Source organism: Colletotrichum karsti, assembly GCF_011947395.1.
Source record: "Colletotrichum karsti strain CkLH20 chromosome Unknown Scaffold20, whole genome shotgun sequence".
NCBI classification, from domain to species: Eukaryota; Fungi; Ascomycota; class Sordariomycetes; order Glomerellales; family Glomerellaceae; genus Colletotrichum; species Colletotrichum karsti.
In genome coordinates, this window is record NW_024065920.1 from 21,083 (window position 1) to 38,409 (window position 17,327).

At 54.9% G+C, this 17,327-nt stretch overlaps 3 protein-coding genes across 3 annotated transcripts; 2 read left to right on the forward strand and 1 right to left on the reverse strand.

Moving 5' to 3' along the window:
* Positions 1-313: 313 nt before the first annotated feature.
* CkaCkLH20_06609 (uncharacterized protein) lies at positions 314-2,712 on the reverse strand (the record flags this gene model as incomplete). Its single annotated transcript, XM_038889326.1, has 5 exons — positions 314-923; positions 973-2,062; positions 2,111-2,344; positions 2,402-2,504; positions 2,593-2,712. The coding sequence occupies 5 exons, from the start codon at positions 2,710-2,712 to the stop codon at positions 314-316; spliced, it is 2,157 nt and encodes a 718-aa protein (XP_038745138.1).
* A 5,945-nt stretch (positions 2,713-8,657) lies between these two features.
* On the forward strand, positions 8,658-13,396 carry CkaCkLH20_06610 (ABC transporter; the record flags this gene model as incomplete). Its single annotated transcript, XM_038889327.1, has 2 exons — positions 8,658-12,785; positions 12,836-13,396. 2 exons carry the CDS (start codon positions 8,658-8,660, stop codon positions 13,394-13,396), a joined length of 4,689 nt encoding a protein of 1,562 aa, XP_038745139.1.
* A 1,700-nt stretch (positions 13,397-15,096) lies between these two features.
* On the forward strand, positions 15,097-16,567 carry CkaCkLH20_06611 (uncharacterized protein; the record flags this gene model as incomplete). The annotated part of the gene is made up of 5 exons (XM_038889328.1): positions 15,097-15,143; positions 15,195-15,382; positions 15,432-16,048; positions 16,146-16,235; positions 16,328-16,567. 5 exons carry the CDS (start codon positions 15,097-15,099, stop codon positions 16,565-16,567), a joined length of 1,182 nt encoding a protein of 393 aa, XP_038745140.1.
* Positions 16,568-17,327: the final 760 nt, after the last annotated feature.

A 17,327-nucleotide genomic window follows, 5' to 3' on the forward strand; every position in this document is an offset into this window, starting at 1 on the left:
TCAGCCAAATTATCTTAGTCATCCTCAATGTCACAGACCAATTGGTTTGGAGAATATTGCTAATGAAATCTATCAACGTCGCATCCCATTCCAGCGAACAAGAGACCAACGAAGTCCTTGGTAAACCCTAGCAACGCCATGCCATGCAAACAAGTCCGTTCGCGAGTGTAAATTCCGCGAGTGTCCGTTACTTCTGCCCCGTCGTCGAATCGCGCAGTATTTGCCTCAAATTCATGTTCTCCATCCAAGCAACGCTTTTGTTCCATGATTCATTGTACACGAGGGTCATCCGCATTCACTGAGCGAGCGCCAACTACGGCCTCTGCTCGACCAGCGTCGGCGCAATTCGCCTCTTCTTCGGTCCGCTGCCCTCCTCCTTCTCACTTTCGCTAGCCTCGCGTTTGGTTCCAGTCGCCGCGGAACCCGTTGCAGCGGCCGTCGAGACAGCCGCGGCGTTGGTCCGCGGCGTTTCGGGCGGCGTGGTGATGGGCACGCCCGTGATTTTCGTAGAGTTCGCGACCGCAATGCCGGGAACGCTACCGACGATTAGGTTGGGGTTAGTGACGACCTGCGATGACTGAGTCGCTACAGACGACGTAGAGTTCGACCTCGCAGGTGATTGGGGCCTCTGATTCACGAAGCCGGCGGGCGGCGGTGAAGGGGCCGTGAAAGAGCTCGTTGAGTTTCGGTGATGATGGCCCGACCCGTTGCGGTACGGCGAGGGAGGGGCGAACGCGGACGATGGGGTAGGTATGGGAGTGCTTTGACTCGACGAAGCTGCTGGTGTAGCGCCGGGCACAGACGGGTTTTTGGCGGTAGGTAAGTCTCCCTGGTAAATCTGCCCCAATTCGCCTGGGGCGAATGAGAGGGTTGAGCAGAACCCGTCCGAGGAAGACACAAGGAGGGTTAACCCATCACTCGACCTGATCTCGTTAGAACTGTACCAGAAGAGGGCCTGTCATAATGACTTACCAGGCGAGATCAGTAAACGTCGCACAATGCAGGTTGCTAACGATACAGATTGGAGTTTGCTGCTGAGAATCATACAGAAGCACAGAGTCTTGAGTGGCAACTGCGTAGATCATTCGGTATGGCAGAGCAAACGCTGCCTTGGGTCCCGGAGTAGAAACGCCCGTCTCGGCTTTGGGTGTGCTTGACGGTTCAGGGTTCGACGTCGGCGGCGGTGGAGGCTCCATCACCGACGTGGAGGGCGAGGGCTTAGCAACTGGCTCTGGCAGCGCCGGAATGGGCTCCTCGGCAGAAGATGTGTCGATTGTGATGTGTTTGGTGACCGGGGGTGAGTTTCGCAGTGTGTAAAACACGGGCGAACACTTGACTACGACTGAAGGCTTCTTGTGACCAGGCAAATGCGCAATGGGGGCCTTGTTGATGCCACCTCTGGTATAGATATACACCGTGTTAGTAACCTCGAATGTCGGCTTGGAGTTGCCTTCCGAGGCATGCTGAGTTTGATATTGACCGGCCGGAGTCAGAAGAAGGCTGCCGTCTGGAGTGAAAGTGAGACGTCTGAAGAAGGAAGACAACGTCTCGTTGGCATAGAGAATCGAGTTCCTCATGCCAAGGCCGCCCGAGGGATGAGGCTTGGTACTCGGCGAAGGCTCGATCGGCATGACAGCTGGAAGTGGCATGGACGGGGCAGGAGAAGGCGAGCGTCTCGAGGAAAAGGACGACCGCCTACTATGGCTGATGGCACTCGGCGGGTTCATCGGGAGGGCTATGGACGTCGGGGTCCCGGGAGCGGACGGCACCGGGGAGCCAACAGCTTGCTCGACTGTGAGGTGAGTTCTCCCGGTGAAGTCAGGCGGTGCGGGGCTGCTGGAGGATATGCGTCGAGGCGGCAGATCACTCTTGTTGTGGCTCGCGATCTTGGAGGGCTTATCGTCGTGAGTGCCGCTCAGGGTGTGCTGGCCATCTTTCGTCTTCAGCGAGTAGATGTGGACAGACCGATCGGACGATTGGGTCGCGATGTACTCGTTAAGGGGATCCCACGCGACTCCCTGGACGTAATGGCTGTGTTCGGCGATCTGGCGCACGAGAGTGCCTGACTGGTCAGCTGCGTGTCACGGGGATTGATGCTAGCGGTGCGTACCTGTAGAGGCATTATAAATACGGGCAATATTGTCCATGCTTCCAATGATGAAGTAGGAGCTATCGGGAGACCAGGCGAGGTCGTAGATCTCGGAGCCGCTCGACCGACACATGTGCTTCGTCCGCCATGTCTCTTTGTCCTCGAGGCCCTCGTTGCCAAAGGCAGGTCCGCTGTGTTCAGACATGACCCAGAGGATCACGTTCCCATCATCGCCGGCAGAAGCAAGAACCTCCCCTGTCAGGAACATGGTCAGTTGATGGAAGAGCAACACGGATACACAACAATTCGTACCTTTGGGTGCCCAACGGACAACATTGACGGCTTGTGTGTGCTTGGTCAGGGTGGACAGGTAGTCAACCTTCCTATCCTCCCCGTCACTCTCGACTTTCCAGAGCTGGACGTGGTGTCAGCCTCGCAAGGCCAGGTGAGGTGGGAGGTCGGTGGCATGGCCAGGGGGTCAAGGATGCGAGGATGCGACATACTCTGACATTGTTGTCTCCTCCAGCCGTGGCTAAGCGGCCCTTGCCTTGGGGCTCGAAATGAGCCGAGTAGACGGGTGCATTCTGATCATGCCAATTGATGATCAGAGGCGTGCTCTTCATCGTGACTGCTCGCGTGGGCGGTTATTGAGACACATGTGCGGGATCGAGAGGTAGAGTGGCCCGTCGCAATCGACTCGTACGATGTATGCGCGGCGGGGAGGCACGTGTGGTCGGAAGGGATTTCGCCTCGGAGGGGGGGTCGATTGTTGACGAAGAGGTTTGATGAACGACGGTTCGAGGCGAGTCGGGAAGCTTCGCGTTGTGAATTGGCAGCGTCCGCGGCTGGATGGAAGGATGAGGGGCGGTTAAGGTAGGCGGACGTTCAAGCTTGGTTGCTTAGCATCGGCAGATAGTACCTAGAGATAGCTTGGGATTTGAGTGGAGGAGACGGAATCGGGGCTAAGGTAGCAGAAGCAGCTCTTTGCAGGTTCGATAGGCGCGGACGTGCAGGGCAGATGCGGGAGGCTGGTCGATTCGTTGGTTGGTGTTGAACTGGCAGTGTTTATACCAGAACGACGAGATGTTGGTTGACGAGTAAGGTATGAACAAAGGAAGAATGGAAATAATCAGACAGAAAAAAAATCAAACTGACAGTCCAGGGTAATTGTCACGAGGATCTACCTAATAATGGATGAAAGGTCGTTGCCGCGTCGGGTGGAGTTTGGTTCGCTCTGGTTTGGGCAGTGGATGCACCTGAGGAGGGTGGTTCACTGTTTGGCAGGAGCTCAGACACTGAAGTGAGGCGTGAGACATCCACCACCTGCTGTGTGTGGCCAGGCAATGCAGCGCCCAGCATCGGTATCGTCTTAGCTGAGATTACCGTAATTCAGCGGCGGCTGTAGCAGCAGCAGCAGCAACAGAACAGCGGCAGCAGAAAAGGCAGAGCCCGGCAGGGAAGGTGCTGGACGGGAAGCCGTGTTTGACGCGACTCGGCCAATGAGACAGCTCGGACGGGTCACAGCCAGCCCGCTGTTTTGCTCACCGAGATCCCTTCCCATTGGACGCTGCGTCCACCTTACCAGGCCAACCTTAATCATTCCCGCTTTCTCACGCCTTCTCACGGCTGCTGTTTATGAGGTCTCTTCTGCATCTGTACGAATTGGAATATCCGCAATCAGCAGTACTTACTCCATTTCCATTTCTTGTCTCTCTTCTGTCACCTGCAGCTTGCATTATCATCATTATGCCCGTCGAAAAACGCCCCAGAAGACACGCAATTACCAAGATAAACTTAGCTTAGATGACTACATACGAGCCTTTTGTCTTTCTCATCTCAGAGTTGAGTGAGAAACAGGGAAACACATCCTGGTCCTCAGAAAAGAGTGATCGACGCAACTCTGGGCCGGGCTTGAGGCAGTGGGCGCAACACGTCGAAACAAAAACTGCACTCCTTCTTTCCTCCCCTGCCTTTTTTTTGGCCCGCGATCAGGACAAGAGACGATGGTCATTTCAGACGTTCCATCTCATCATGGTGTATGCTTCGGTTTGCACCATCCTCTGTGGTTTTTGTTTTGTTTCTATCGGTACCTACTCTGCTCACCTGGCGTAACCGTGTTCGGCAGGGTTTGCCGGATTGTTTCCTCTGTGTGTGTGTCGTCTCATCGCGTCCCTCAGGGAGGATTTCCTTTTGTCGTTGTTTTCGAGTAAGGTAAATAAGCCTTTTCGCCCTTTGACTCCAGTCCAGCCTGTCGCGTCAATCACCGAGCCGCCCTCAGCCAAGGCAAGGGATCGTGACCGGTCAAAGGAGCCTCACTTCTTGCACGTCGGCCTCAGCTGTGGTTGCTACAGGGCTGACAGGTCCACGTCCCCGTGCCAATGACGGCCTGGCTAATTGAAATCACTGGCGTCCCGGTACGCAATATCCACTCCGACACCCATGTCCTTTAGAGCCTTTACTTTGGCCCTCTCAGGAAACTGCGTTTGAGTAGGCAATCATCAACCTCCACGACGGTTTGGCAGAAGTAGAAGCAGGAAACTTAATGTTTCAGTACTTTCGCCTGTTTCTAAACTTCACCTTACTTCCAACACGCGACCATCTCGGAGTAGTTGTCGTCAACTTACTTGGCTTAATGAGGCACCGCCTCAAAGGTTAGTTACGCTGCAGGCCCTGCTGAGGCCCGATCGACGCTGCCCTGGTTTAAGGCGCCCGACCAGCCTTGTTTCACTGTGTACAGGACGCATCGCAAAACCGTGAACCGCCGACTCGCTTGAGTTCAGGAAAGCTTCGCGCATGGCTTTCTGCAATTTGATGGATTACCAAGTTCTTGCAGATGGGAAATTAAGGTGCTGCGAGAACGGACGACGACAGCCGGGCATGACACCTTCGGCTCCGTCACTCATCCGCGGGCGTCGGTATCAGGCGTTGAAGAAGCCAATCTTCGTCTGTACGTTGAGTCAACTCAAAAGCCGCACGTTCCCAAGGTAACCATCGTCCTGAAGAGTCATGGCGGGCATCAAGATGATGATTACCTCAGGAGGCCAATTTCTGACACAATCGCAGCCCGCTGGAATTAGCCCGCTAAAAGTGAGGCCAAAGTCTCAGGTGGGGAACAGTGAATCACACAATCTCTGAACCACCACCGTCAAAGTCTCGTCTGAACCTTTCCCGACGTTGGCGGTGAACCAGGGCGACACGGTGCATCCCATTCGCAAACCAATCGCAGGGCTCGAGGAGCCTCATCTGTGGCTGTTACACCACGTCGGCACCTCGTTCCCGTAGCTGCAAATTGCTTGGATGACTCCGCGGCAGCTGCATGGCTTGTCTGCTTGCTCGCTTGCTTTTTTTTGCATTTGGGTCAACGACGATCGCTGATGGCTGGCGCCAGATGTGCCGCCGCTGTCCGACTTCGGGCCTCAAAAATGCTATACGACTTGTGTCGCCGCATACAGAGGTTGTGCTGCCTGCCGAACGGCTAACCAGTGGGAAGAGAAGAGAACGAAATGATGACCCGTCTTATGTCGTCGTCAACGGCGTTTCGAAACATTGGATGTTGGTTGATGTGCAACGCTGAGGAACATCCCACTTACCGAAGGGCGCGGGCCACACGGTCAGGTAGATTGGGGCCTTGAGTTGAACACCCTCTGTTTTGGGTTCGAAGTCGCTTGGATATCGTGATGACGGCCGTTGCAGACTGAGTCGAGCTTGCTGCAGTTCATGGTTTGAAGATTTCCCTGTGGGCCAGGAAAGGGTCATTGCTGCAGGGGGGCAATTCAAGGCTTGAAAAAGGACGTTTCCAAATCGCTTCTTATCATGAGCAGGCACCAAGATACCTTGGTCAAGAACCAGTTCACACAACGCTGCCTTCATCTGCATGATGGAGGTGCGCGAACCGAGGTGGTGTGTCAGCCGCTGCCTGATGGATTGGGACTTATTACGGCAGGTGCTCGAGGGTAAGGTGAAGTGAGATGAGACGTCGACCTTTGAATGTTTCTGCCTCCCTGGCGTCAAGTCTTTTGATAAGCTGGGACAGACAGGCTTGCCAGTTGTATCTCCAACTAGAGGAAAGCGTTCGTACAAAGACTTGTTAGCTCTGCATAAAGAGTGAGCTATTATCAACCGAGAGAAAACGGCAGTCATCGGGCCAGTCGGCGAGGGTCAGCAACGGCGGGAATGCAGGAGCGAAAAAAGCGGCGGGCGGGATCCATCCATCACACGACTCAACGAGCCGCGCCGGGCGAAGAATCACCGGCCGCTATTTGCTAGTCTGACCGCCCTTCCTGATGATGCGGCACGGGTTTGGAGCTTGCCCAGAAGACCCGCATCCCGCAAATTAGGAGCCTCCAGCCTGGGATCGGATAACCAACTTCTTACCTGCCTATTCAAGACGTAAGAACTTTTTCTCATCTCGGGTTCAAATCGTCGCGAAGCCGAGTCTGGATCTGCCTGAGTCTGGGCCCTTTTCTCCAATCTCATGGCTGGCGTCTGAGTGTGTACGAATGCGCCGTGCGCGCCAGCAGCGGTAGCTGGTATTGGTCCTCCCGTTGGTACGTCGCGAGACGTGCTGCAGGACGGGCGTCCAGCACCGATGATCGATGAACGAGGATAAGTTCATGCCAGGATGACTACCGGCGAGTCGGAAGCGGATGGGTCGAGAGGGGTCAGCTCGCGCCGGAGGTGGTGGAGGGTGGAGGGAATGTTGCAGATAGGCATTAGCATCATGTTAGTGCATGATGACTGCAGTCGCGCTAATGCACTAACAGGCGGGTGAGAGCTTCTCAGATTGACGGTTGCCAGACCGAATGTAGCACGGTTGCAATCCCCGCGGCGGTAGGTCGTTGGTGATGGTCCGGCGTTTATGCCCCGGTGCTCCATGCCTCCAGGGTCCAGAGGAACTTCTGCCAAGCCCGAACCCACCTGCCACCCCTTCCGTTGACTCTTTTGTGTGGTTTTTCGTCTCCAATGTAGGAATCTCTTTCCGCCGATGAGTCAACCGGCGGCCGCGGGCCAACCACCGTCGCGGGAGCGGCCATGGTGGTGACGGCGATCAAGGAGGCCCTTGTTCAATGTTGAACCGTGGACACCATTCTCGAGGTAGCCATGTCGACGGCTAGGAGGACTCGTCGAACGTCATCGTGGCGGGCGGCTGCCTGGAGTTTCCAGGCCACAGCGTCGCAGGTTTCGAGAACGCCATCGTCAGGTAGGTATCAAGCTGCAATGGCGCGGCAAGGTGATGCAGATGCAGGTCGAAGGTTGCGAAGCGCGCGAGGGGCAGATCCGAATTGCAGTATTTGAGAGATCCCAGGACTCCAGGTACTGCAGGACGAGTGGGGGTGAAATGCAGACAAGAAGCGTCAGATGGCGGGATGGTGATGGGATGGGATCCAGTGCAGAAATGATCCTGGTCAGCGAAGAGGCAGAAAAGTACGAGGCCCAAATGGGGATGGATGGATGAGGTGGGTTGGGAATGGGATGGCGGAGGACGGGGGTGCCAGGTTGAAAGAAAAAAAAAGTACCATGAGTGCGAACTTGCGATAGCTGCACGCTACCTCACCTTACCACAAGTGACTCTCTCTTTCTGATTACCAATGATCAATAGGCGTCAGCCATTGTAAGGCAGCTCTGGGAAATATAATGAATTAGAGTAAGCGGCTCCTCTCGCATCGATTGATTCCTGAGTCCTTCCTTCTCTCTAAACCTCAGGCGCCTCTTTTTCTATTACCATTGGATTGTTTCATTCCAGTCCTTCCCCTAGTTCTGGGATCTTGTATCTGTAGACTCGTGGCAGTCAGATCTGGATGTTGGCTTGGCTTAGCTCGTCTTTCCCATTCGCCGCGTCTTCACCTTCCCCAGTCTTCCCTCATCTTTTGACCGAAAGCTTGGCTGTCCCGTCCCGGACTGCAAGCAAAAGGGCATCGACATCGGAATTCCGAGAAAGTGCGCAAGACGTCACGTCACGACGAAACGAACCTTGCCGCGACACGCCACCGGCTCCGTCTCGGCCGCCACCTCTCCGATCTTGAATCCGAGAGCGCACCCGACTCACATCGACCACCTTTGCCGACGTCCAAATCCGTCCCGTCCCGTCTTGTCTCTGGCTGGCATTTCCGGTCTGAATACGTTGAAACGTGCAAGCAGACTTGCGTGTTTCCACCTGCGGTCTGCCGTCCGGTAATATTTACAATAGCGAACCGCAGCGAACGCCGCTACGAAACGTCGTGGAGCTCTTTCCTGGGGTCATCTTAGCTTCAGGAAACGGGAAACGGGGGTCCTTGCCGCCTTTCCATTTTCACTTCGCCCGGCAAGCGCTTACAAACCAATCCGGTCCTGGTCCTGTTCCTGGTCCTGGTCCTGGTCTCGGTCCCGACTTCATTGTGGACCTTGCCCGTTTCCATCTGGATCCTGACAGAGGCCCTTTTGCGCCATCGACCAGGTCGCCTTTAAACACCGCCACCGCCAGAAAATCCTTTCTGTCGACAAACAACAGCCTTATCTCAGTATCTCAGTCTTTACGACAACCTGCCCTGAGAGACCTCCCGCGAACTTCCAACCTCCTCGCGGAGTCACCATGCAAGATGAGACAATCCTGCTAATTGAGGTCGGAGCTACCTTGGGCCTTGTTGCTCTCACCTCAGCTCCGGCCCTCACAGGCTTCCAGCTTCGCTCCCGCAAACCGGTGGACCACTTCTACGAGGACAAAGATGGCAAAAGCACTCCCGAGGCATCGGCCGCCTTTTCAAATCGCTGGCCCAAGACCTTCATCAACTTGTTCGCATTCGCCGGTCTCGCCCTCTCTGTAGCGAATTCCACCCTGGCCACCCTCTCGCTTCACACAGGCCAATACGACAAGCTTTTTATAGCAGAATGGCTGTCAACTGGTATTTGGGCCCTCTTGGCCTTGCAGGCCGTCTCTCTGGCCGCATCTAACGACTCGGTTCACACCTACAACCTCGGCTTGCTCGTCTGGTTTTCTGGACTGGTCTTCTCCGCCGTTCAGGTTCTGCAAAACACGGAGGTTCTTGCCCACTTGCTCAAGAACAACCCGGTCTCGTTCGGCCTCAAGATTGGAGGCTTGGTCGCCTCTATCGCCATCACCATCACTGGCATCTTCCTTCCCCGGAGACCTGATGTCTTTTTCGACGGCAAGATCGTCGACCGTCTGAACACCGTCAACGCTTACACCCGCTACACGTGGGGTTGGTGTGGCGATCTGCTCGATAACGCCACCAAGAAGGGCGATCTCGAGGTGGATGACCTTCCCAAACCGGACCATTGGACTCGATCCGGAGATTCTTCTGCTACGTGGAAAAAGTACAACTTCAAGCCTGGTGCGAACCTGTGGTGGTCTCTGGTCTGGGCTTTCCGAGTTCCTCTGGCCGTCCAATGGACCATTGCTCTTACTAAGTCGTTTTTGAGCATGGCTCCATCCTTCGTCACTCTGCAGATCCTCACGGCCTTGGAGAAGAGACAGCCCGGCGAACAGCTCTCGGCTGATGTCTGGATTCTGGTCTTCTGGCTAGGGCTCGCTATTCTCGCTGACGCATGGGTTGAGGCCTGTATGTTTTGGCTCTCCTGGGCGGAATTGTGTATCCCTCTGAGAGGTGTTCTGTCGGCTCTCATTTTCGAAAAGTCTATGCGCCGCAAGAACGTAAAGGCAGCTTCCAAGACCGAAGATGATTCCAAAGACGGCGAGGCAACCGGGGCCGACGACAAGAAGGAAGAGAAGGAAGACGACGAGGAGGGTGAAGACGACTCCGTCCTCAAGTCTCGGCAAGCTATCATCAACCTGATTGGCGTGGATGCGAAGCGCGTTTCCGACTTCGCCGCCTTCCAGTTCCTCTTCCCTAGTAGTACGGCGAAGCTGGCAGTCGCCATCTGGTTCCTGGTCTACTTGCTTGGATGGGGACCCCTCGGCGCTGGACTGCTGGCCTGGGCTATTCTCCTCCCCATCAACTTCACCTACGCCAAGGTTTATTCGAGGGCGCAGGATAAGCTGATGAAGATCCGAGACCAGAAGCTCGCCGTTGTAAACGAAGCCCTGGTGGGTATGCGCCAGATCAAGTTTTCCGCTTTGGAGCCTCAGTGGGAGAAGCGAATCTTGGATATGCGTGAGAAGGAACTCGGTGCTATCTGGCAGGTGTTCAAGGGCGACACCGTGCTCTTTGGCATGTGGATCACCAGTCCCATCGCCCTTGCAGCCGTTTCTCTGGCTGTCTACGCCCTGATCAACGGCAACCTGATCCCATCGGTCGCGTTTGTCAGTATCGGTGTCTTCAAGAACCTCGAGGTTACCCTGGCTGTTATCCCCGAGCTTATAACAGATGTCATCGATGCCAATGTTTCCATCAAGAGAATGCAAGACTACCTGAACGGACCGGAGAAGACACAAACTGTCACGGAAGGCCCTGACGTTGCCTTCGAGAATGCGTCCATTGCTTGGCCTGTTGATGAAGAGACCAAGGACGAGGACCGTTTCATTCTGCGAAACGTCGATGTGACTTTCCCTGCCGGCGAGCTCTCCGTGATCTCTGGCAAGACAGGCACTGGCAAGAGTCTGATTTTGGCGGCCATCCTGGGCGAGTCCGACGTGCTGTCTGGCTCAATCTACGCACCAAAGCCCCCTTCTCTGACGGAGCGTCATGATGACAAGGCCAATCGCGACAACTGGATCATTCCGAGCAGCATTTCATTCGTCGGCCAAATTCCATGGATCGAGAACGCCACCTTGAAGAAGAACATCCTCTTCGGACTTCCTCTTGACGAGGAACGATACAACAAGACCATTGATGCTTGCGCTTTGAGGAAAGATTTGGAGATGCTCTCGGACGGAGATAAGACCGAGTTGGGAGCCAACGGTATCAACCTCAGTGGTGGTCAGAAGTGGCGACTCACCCTGGCCAGAGCTATCTACTCTCGCGCCGGTATACTTGTTTTGGACGATATTTTCAGCGCCGTCGATGCTCACGTCGGTCGCCACATCTACGAGAAGTGCTTGACGGGCGAACTCTGCAAGGGACGCACCCGCATTCTGGTCACTCACCACGTCGCTCTTGTTGAGCCCAAGACCAAGTTCATTGTTGAGCTCGGAGACGGTACCGTTCAGCACTCCGGTTTCAAGTCGGATCTTGACGAGGATGGAACACTGCAGTTGATTAAGAGCCACGAACAATCCGCGCAGGAGATCGCCGACGAGGAGGCCGCTACGGCTGTGAACTCTGAAGAGGCATCAGACATCGAAGCTCCCGAGGTCGCAGAACTGAACGGTGATGGCGGAATGTTGAAGAAGGTGCCGTCCAAAGCAACTCGCCAATTTGTTGAAGACGAAGCTCGCGAGCAGGGCGCCATCAAGAAGCACGTTTACGCCGCATACCTTAGTCAGAGTGGTGGTTGGCCTTGGTGGGGCTTTGGCTTTTTCCTCTTCGCGCTCTACCAGGGAATCGTTATCGGCCGCTCGTGGTGGTTGCGTCTTTGGACCGGCCATTACGAAGAGCAAACCCTGAACGCCTTGACGACGACTCACCAGCATGCCTACGCCTACACTCTCCAAGACAGCTTGCTCCATGCACCGCCGCACAAGCCTTCCGGATTTGTCACCATCCAAAACGAGAACGATGACTTCTACTATTACCTGGGCATCTACGTCGGCATCTCTGCCTTTTCCGCCATTCTGGGCACCGGTCGCTTCTTCTACTTCTTCTGCATGAGCTACAAGGCCAGTCAAAGCATGTTCAAGGGTATCACTAGAACCGTCCTCAGGACCCCGCTCCGATGGCTTGACACTGTTCCTACCGGCCGCATCTTGAATCGCTTCACTGCCGACTTCAATGTCATCGACAACAGACTCGGCATGGATCTTTCTGGAGTGTTTGGTGCGATTCTCAGCGTCATCGGTATCTGTGTTACGGCGTTCTCTGTCTCCCCCATGATCATCCCTCTGGCTGTCGTGCTTCTCTCCATCGCCATCTGGATCGGCAGACGCTACCTGGCCGGCGCCAGACCGGCGAAGCGACTTGAGAGTACCGTCAAGTCCCCGATTTTCGATCTCTTCGGCTCGACCCTGACTGGTATGATGACCATTCGCGGAGCTGACAAGGCCCAGACCTACGTTGACGCCATGTACAAGAGGCTGGATGACTATGGGATGGCATCTTGGTACCTGTGGCTGTTCAACCGTTGGATGGGTTGGCGCATGTCGCTCATCGGCGCCTTGTTCTCTACCGCCGTCGGGTTGGTTGTCTTGGGAAGCCCCTACATGAGCGCCTCTCTCGCCGGTTTCACGCTCTCTTTCGCACTGGAGTTCTCGCAGGCCATCGTATGGTCCATTCGACACTACGCCAACATTGAGCTTGACATGAACGCGGCCGAGCGTGTGGTCGAGTACTCTGACCTCAAGACTGAGGACCAGGGTGGTGTCGAGCCCCCTGCCACCTGGCCTACCGAGGGTCGTTTGGAGGTCAAGGATCTCGTCGTCAGCTATGCGGAGGATTTGTCTCCCGTTCTGAAGGGTCTCACTTTCAGCGTCAAGCAAAACGAGAGAATCGGTGTCGTTGGTCGCACCGGAGCTGGAAAGTCGTCGCTGACACTGGCATTGTTCCGCTTCTTGGAGGCCCGATCCGGCAGCATCTTCGTCGACGGCCTTGACATCTCGAAGATCAGACTCCACGACCTGCGGTCCCGGTTGGCCATTATTCCTCAGGTAAGATATGCGAGAATTCCCCTAAAATTCCAAGACTAACATTTGACCAGGATCCTGTCCTTTTCTCCGGCACTGTCCGCTCCAACCTCGACCCCTTCGACAATCAGACCGACGTCGAACTTCGTGACTCTCTTCAGCGCGTGCACCTCATCGACTCATCGCCGTCAACACCTGGCGAGCCGTCAAGCAGCGCGGCCCCCTCGCTGAACGGAGCCAAGAATGTCAACGTCTTCCGCAACCTCAACTCTGCTATCTCCGAGGGTGGTGGTAACCTTTCGCAAGGTCAACGTCAACTTCTCTGCCTTGCCCGCGCTATCGTTTCCCGCCCCAAGGTCATGGTTCTCGACGAGGCCACCTCCGCTGTCGACATGAACACCGACGCCCTCATCCAGCGTTCCATTCGCGAAGAGTTCAACGACTCCACGCTCATCGTCATCGCTCATCGTCTCAGCACCATTGCTGACTTTGACCGTATTCTGGTGCTTAGCGACGGCTCCGTCGCCGAGTTCGGCACACCCAAGGAGCTCTGGGAGAAGGAGAATGGTGTTTTCCGCGGCATGTGCGAAGAGAGTGGTGAGAAGGAGAAGCTGAAGAACATCGTTTTCGGTTAGAACCCCGTCTGAGACTGGTTGAGGAGCTTCATTGATCGGTTTCCCATTTGGAGACTGCTGGAGACGTGGCCCTCCACGAGTGCGCGTTACATTTCCATGGTATCATTGTCGGCGCATTGTTATTATTCCTTTTGAGTAGTATAAGAACAGGACGAAAAGTCGCCTATAGAAGGCTTTGATTGGAACACACAAGAATTCAACAAACAGTATGCCTACATTGGTGCCTGGACCTATGTGAATCCCGAATGTCCGCCACAGCCAGCAAGCACTGACATGTCGACCTCGATGTCTCACGTCTAAGCTAGTTCCTATGGAGAAAATGGGGAGGAGGTGCCGCAGTAAAGCTGACGCTGGGGATCGTCCCGTCGATTCATCGTAGATATGGTTGTCGGTCGAGGCCGTCCATCATCGTTGTCCATTGGTAGTCGTTTATTCCAGGAGTATTCATGCGGCCTCATGTATGTTAAGCGTCGAGTTCTACGGCAAATGCAGTTCAACAAGGCGTGCTGGTTTCCATCGATCGACTCTTCTTCAACTTTCGCATAGTCTACTGCGCTAGCTTGACTTGGTGGTGAAAGTCATTCTTCCCAACACATGGATTCTTAAATAGGGTGTTCTGACCGGCTGTCTTCCGGGTCAGAACGGCTGGAACAGCATCTGCTTTCAACATACAACTTACAAGGGGCTGTCTGAGGTGCATCGTTCGATGTAGCCACAATGTGATGGTTCCACCCAACTACCTGACTACTTGCACTCGCTCTAATCCAATAAATCAATACACGGGTTGAGCTGCAATAGTTCATTAGTACGCCCGTGAGCAGGCAACTCCAAAGGATTCATCACATCGCAACACCACGTTCTGGGCGCATTCCCGCTCCCATTCCCGGGTGCTGAACTGCAGCTTCGCCAACAAGGAATTATTGGCGCCGCATCACCTTCTGGATACAGCTGACCCCTGGTCTTCCATCTGACACCCTTCTCTTCAAATATTGGACAGCTGGCCAGTAGACTGGCACCTCGTCGACTTGGCGGGGTGTGATGAGTGCTGCAGTACGACGAGGCATCCAATGGTGACGGCCTGCTCTGAAAACCGACATGAATTCTGCGGCAGCCGAGACCTTTCCACAGCCTGATCCGCCTGATTAGGTCGTGGTTGCCATTCGAGCGGCCTTGGATGCGTACTTCGGTGGGAATGATAAAACGGTTGCTGTTCGCACTAAACTGGACCATGAATTGCTGATTGGAACCTGGGCGAACTCCATCACTTCCCAAACAACCGATCCTACTACGAAAGTGTATGGTTCATCTTCTGAGCGCTTGACCACCATGTCGGCATCAGTCGAGAATAAAAAGAAATCAGGGGGTGTGATCACGCACGTCGAGAGGGTCCCGACCGAATCAGCAGGAGACGAAGATGAGGTGTTCTTGCCTTATTCTTTGAGACATGAAGCAGATCTATGCTGTTACAGTAGCCAGCCTGGGCTTGGTGAGTGACCTATACGTCTCCCCGACGAGACTTTGCTGATTTATCAAGCCAATGACTACACACGAGCAAACCGCCAGTCGGCATGGCTTTCCAATAGAGACGGGACTCTGAGGTTTCTAGAGGTCGGTCTGAACAAGAGCCTCGTAACTCGAGATTGTACTGTAGCTGACGATTCATCGTCTCACAGGATTTCAGGCAAGACTCGACAAATCGTATGCAATGCAAACCCGAAGGCAGCCCATATCCCTTTATCACCCTCATGTAAGTGTCTCGCCGGATTAGCCACATACATCTCAGGCTGACAGACCAAAGCGGCGCTCATGGGTATGGATACGGCACCCACGAGCCCATCAGCCTCGACGGCCTCCTCTTCCGCCAAATCACCGAAGATTTCGGGCTGGCAAGTACTGGCGAAGAAGTGGCTCAGTCGATTCACGGAGTGTTTAACAGCTTCGTCGAGGAGCAAGAGGAAAGCGCCAACGGCCTCTCTAAATCTCTGCGTACGCAGACCAACGTGTAATCTCGGCAGCATCTCTAACTTCTCGATAGTCATCACCTTATCCACGTCCAAGTCTCCAATGAGGCAATCGTTCCTCTCAATGAGAATAAATCTCGCCCAGAAGAACTGCTCCGTAACCTGCCTCCTTCTGGAAGACAAAAGGTCCGACCTCCGCCGGGTCGTCAACAACACCTTCGCCCCCACCATCGGCGTCGACTGGCGGCACCCCCTGGCTTTCTTGGTCACGCTGCTCCAAGACATCGGGCGCACATCGGAAGAGAAGCGGGACAAGTTGGACGGGTACATCGTCGAGGTCGAGATGGAGACCAACACGTGCGTCCCGCCACCGCGGAAGGACCAGCCAGAAGTCCCCTTCACCAAGAGGGTCCGCTGGCCCAAGGACCACTACACGAGCATGGGTCTCCTGCACAAGTGCAACAACCAGTTGGTCTTCGCCGCCAGGGCCGTCAACGAGGAGATCGACGCGTGGAGGCAGTTGCAGCGCCTTCTGGAAGATGCGAAGCCGATGTGGGAGGGCGTGGGAGGGGTGGACAAGAAAATCAGCGCCGCGATGTCGAACACGGTCAAGTTTCAGCTGGCTCACACCAAGAGCAGGAAGACTCAGATTCAGGGGCTGAAGGAGCGTGTTGCTGTGCAGATTGACTTGGTGAGTGCTGGACAGAAAGATTTCCTATCGTATTGTCATCGAGACCCTCAGGCTCTTTGCGCATCTAGTCGGTACTCAACTAACGAAACATTCCAAGATTCACAACATGACGGCGCACCAAGAGGCCTCGCAGACGACCATGATCGCCATCGTAGCCTTGATTTTCGCACCTGCGAGTTTGATAGCTGTACGTTTATGCATACCCCGGACAAAATTTAGTTTCCCTCAGTTTGCCTCTTTCTGCAATAACGGGTCTGGCTGATCACAAATTTTGCATAGACGATTTTCAGCGCCGGACTCTTCGCGACGGACGATCACTCCTGGACCACCTACATAGCGTCTACGGTCCCCATCACCGTGGCCATCTTCGTGCTCGGGCTCCAGTTCACGAAGCTCCGGCCGGTGCTTGCGAAAGGCTGGAAAGCCGCAGCTCGTCTGTTCCGACCTGAAGGGCGCCATCGGCAGACCGATAGTGATCCGCACAAAAGTAGGGTCGACGTGATCGCGGAAAGGGTTTAGGCGAGTTACAGATAGACGGCGGGTGTGATGCGTAAGGCGGAAGGCGTGGATGCAGAAGAAGTAGTCTTGACATATCTGGTAGCTCAACGATGTTTGATTTCTTCCTCGACAGAAGACGCGAACTCGAGTCCATGAGGTCACTCTCTCGGCACACTTTTTGGAACCTGTCCCCTCCCGTCCCTCGACAATTTTTGGGGTTGGCATCGTCTCGACGATGGTTTCTTGGGCAGCTGGTACTACACTACCTCTGGTTTGCTCGTGGCCTCTCTTGTTGCACCGTTGGATCCTAGGGGCATTTGGGCTGCCCCGACCATGTGTTTGGGGCAGCCTGTTGACTTTTTGTAAGTACTTACCTATCCCTCTAGTTCATGAACGCTCCGACTAACTGTTGTCCATGACTGTCATCCAAAATCGCAGATCTCGACAAGGTCGTCACTTTTCCATGTCGTAGGTAACAATGGCATCAGGTCGGGAGGTCACGAGAACACACGGCGCATTTTCTGATACGTAGGGACACAGGGCGGCGCCGCGGCGAGGTTCAAGGTGCAGAGGTTGGTACAGTAGCAAATGCGTGACATCGTTCGGGGCCAGTGACTGTGAAATGTTGAAGCCACGAGATGGGGTTCTGCAATGCTGCAATGCGTACGCCTGTGAGAACCTGGATTGTTCACCAAGGCGGCCAGCAAGCACTGGTACGGCGAGACCCTCCTGCCAGCAGTGAAATGCTGCAGCGGATGTGGTGGACTTGGAATACTGAAGG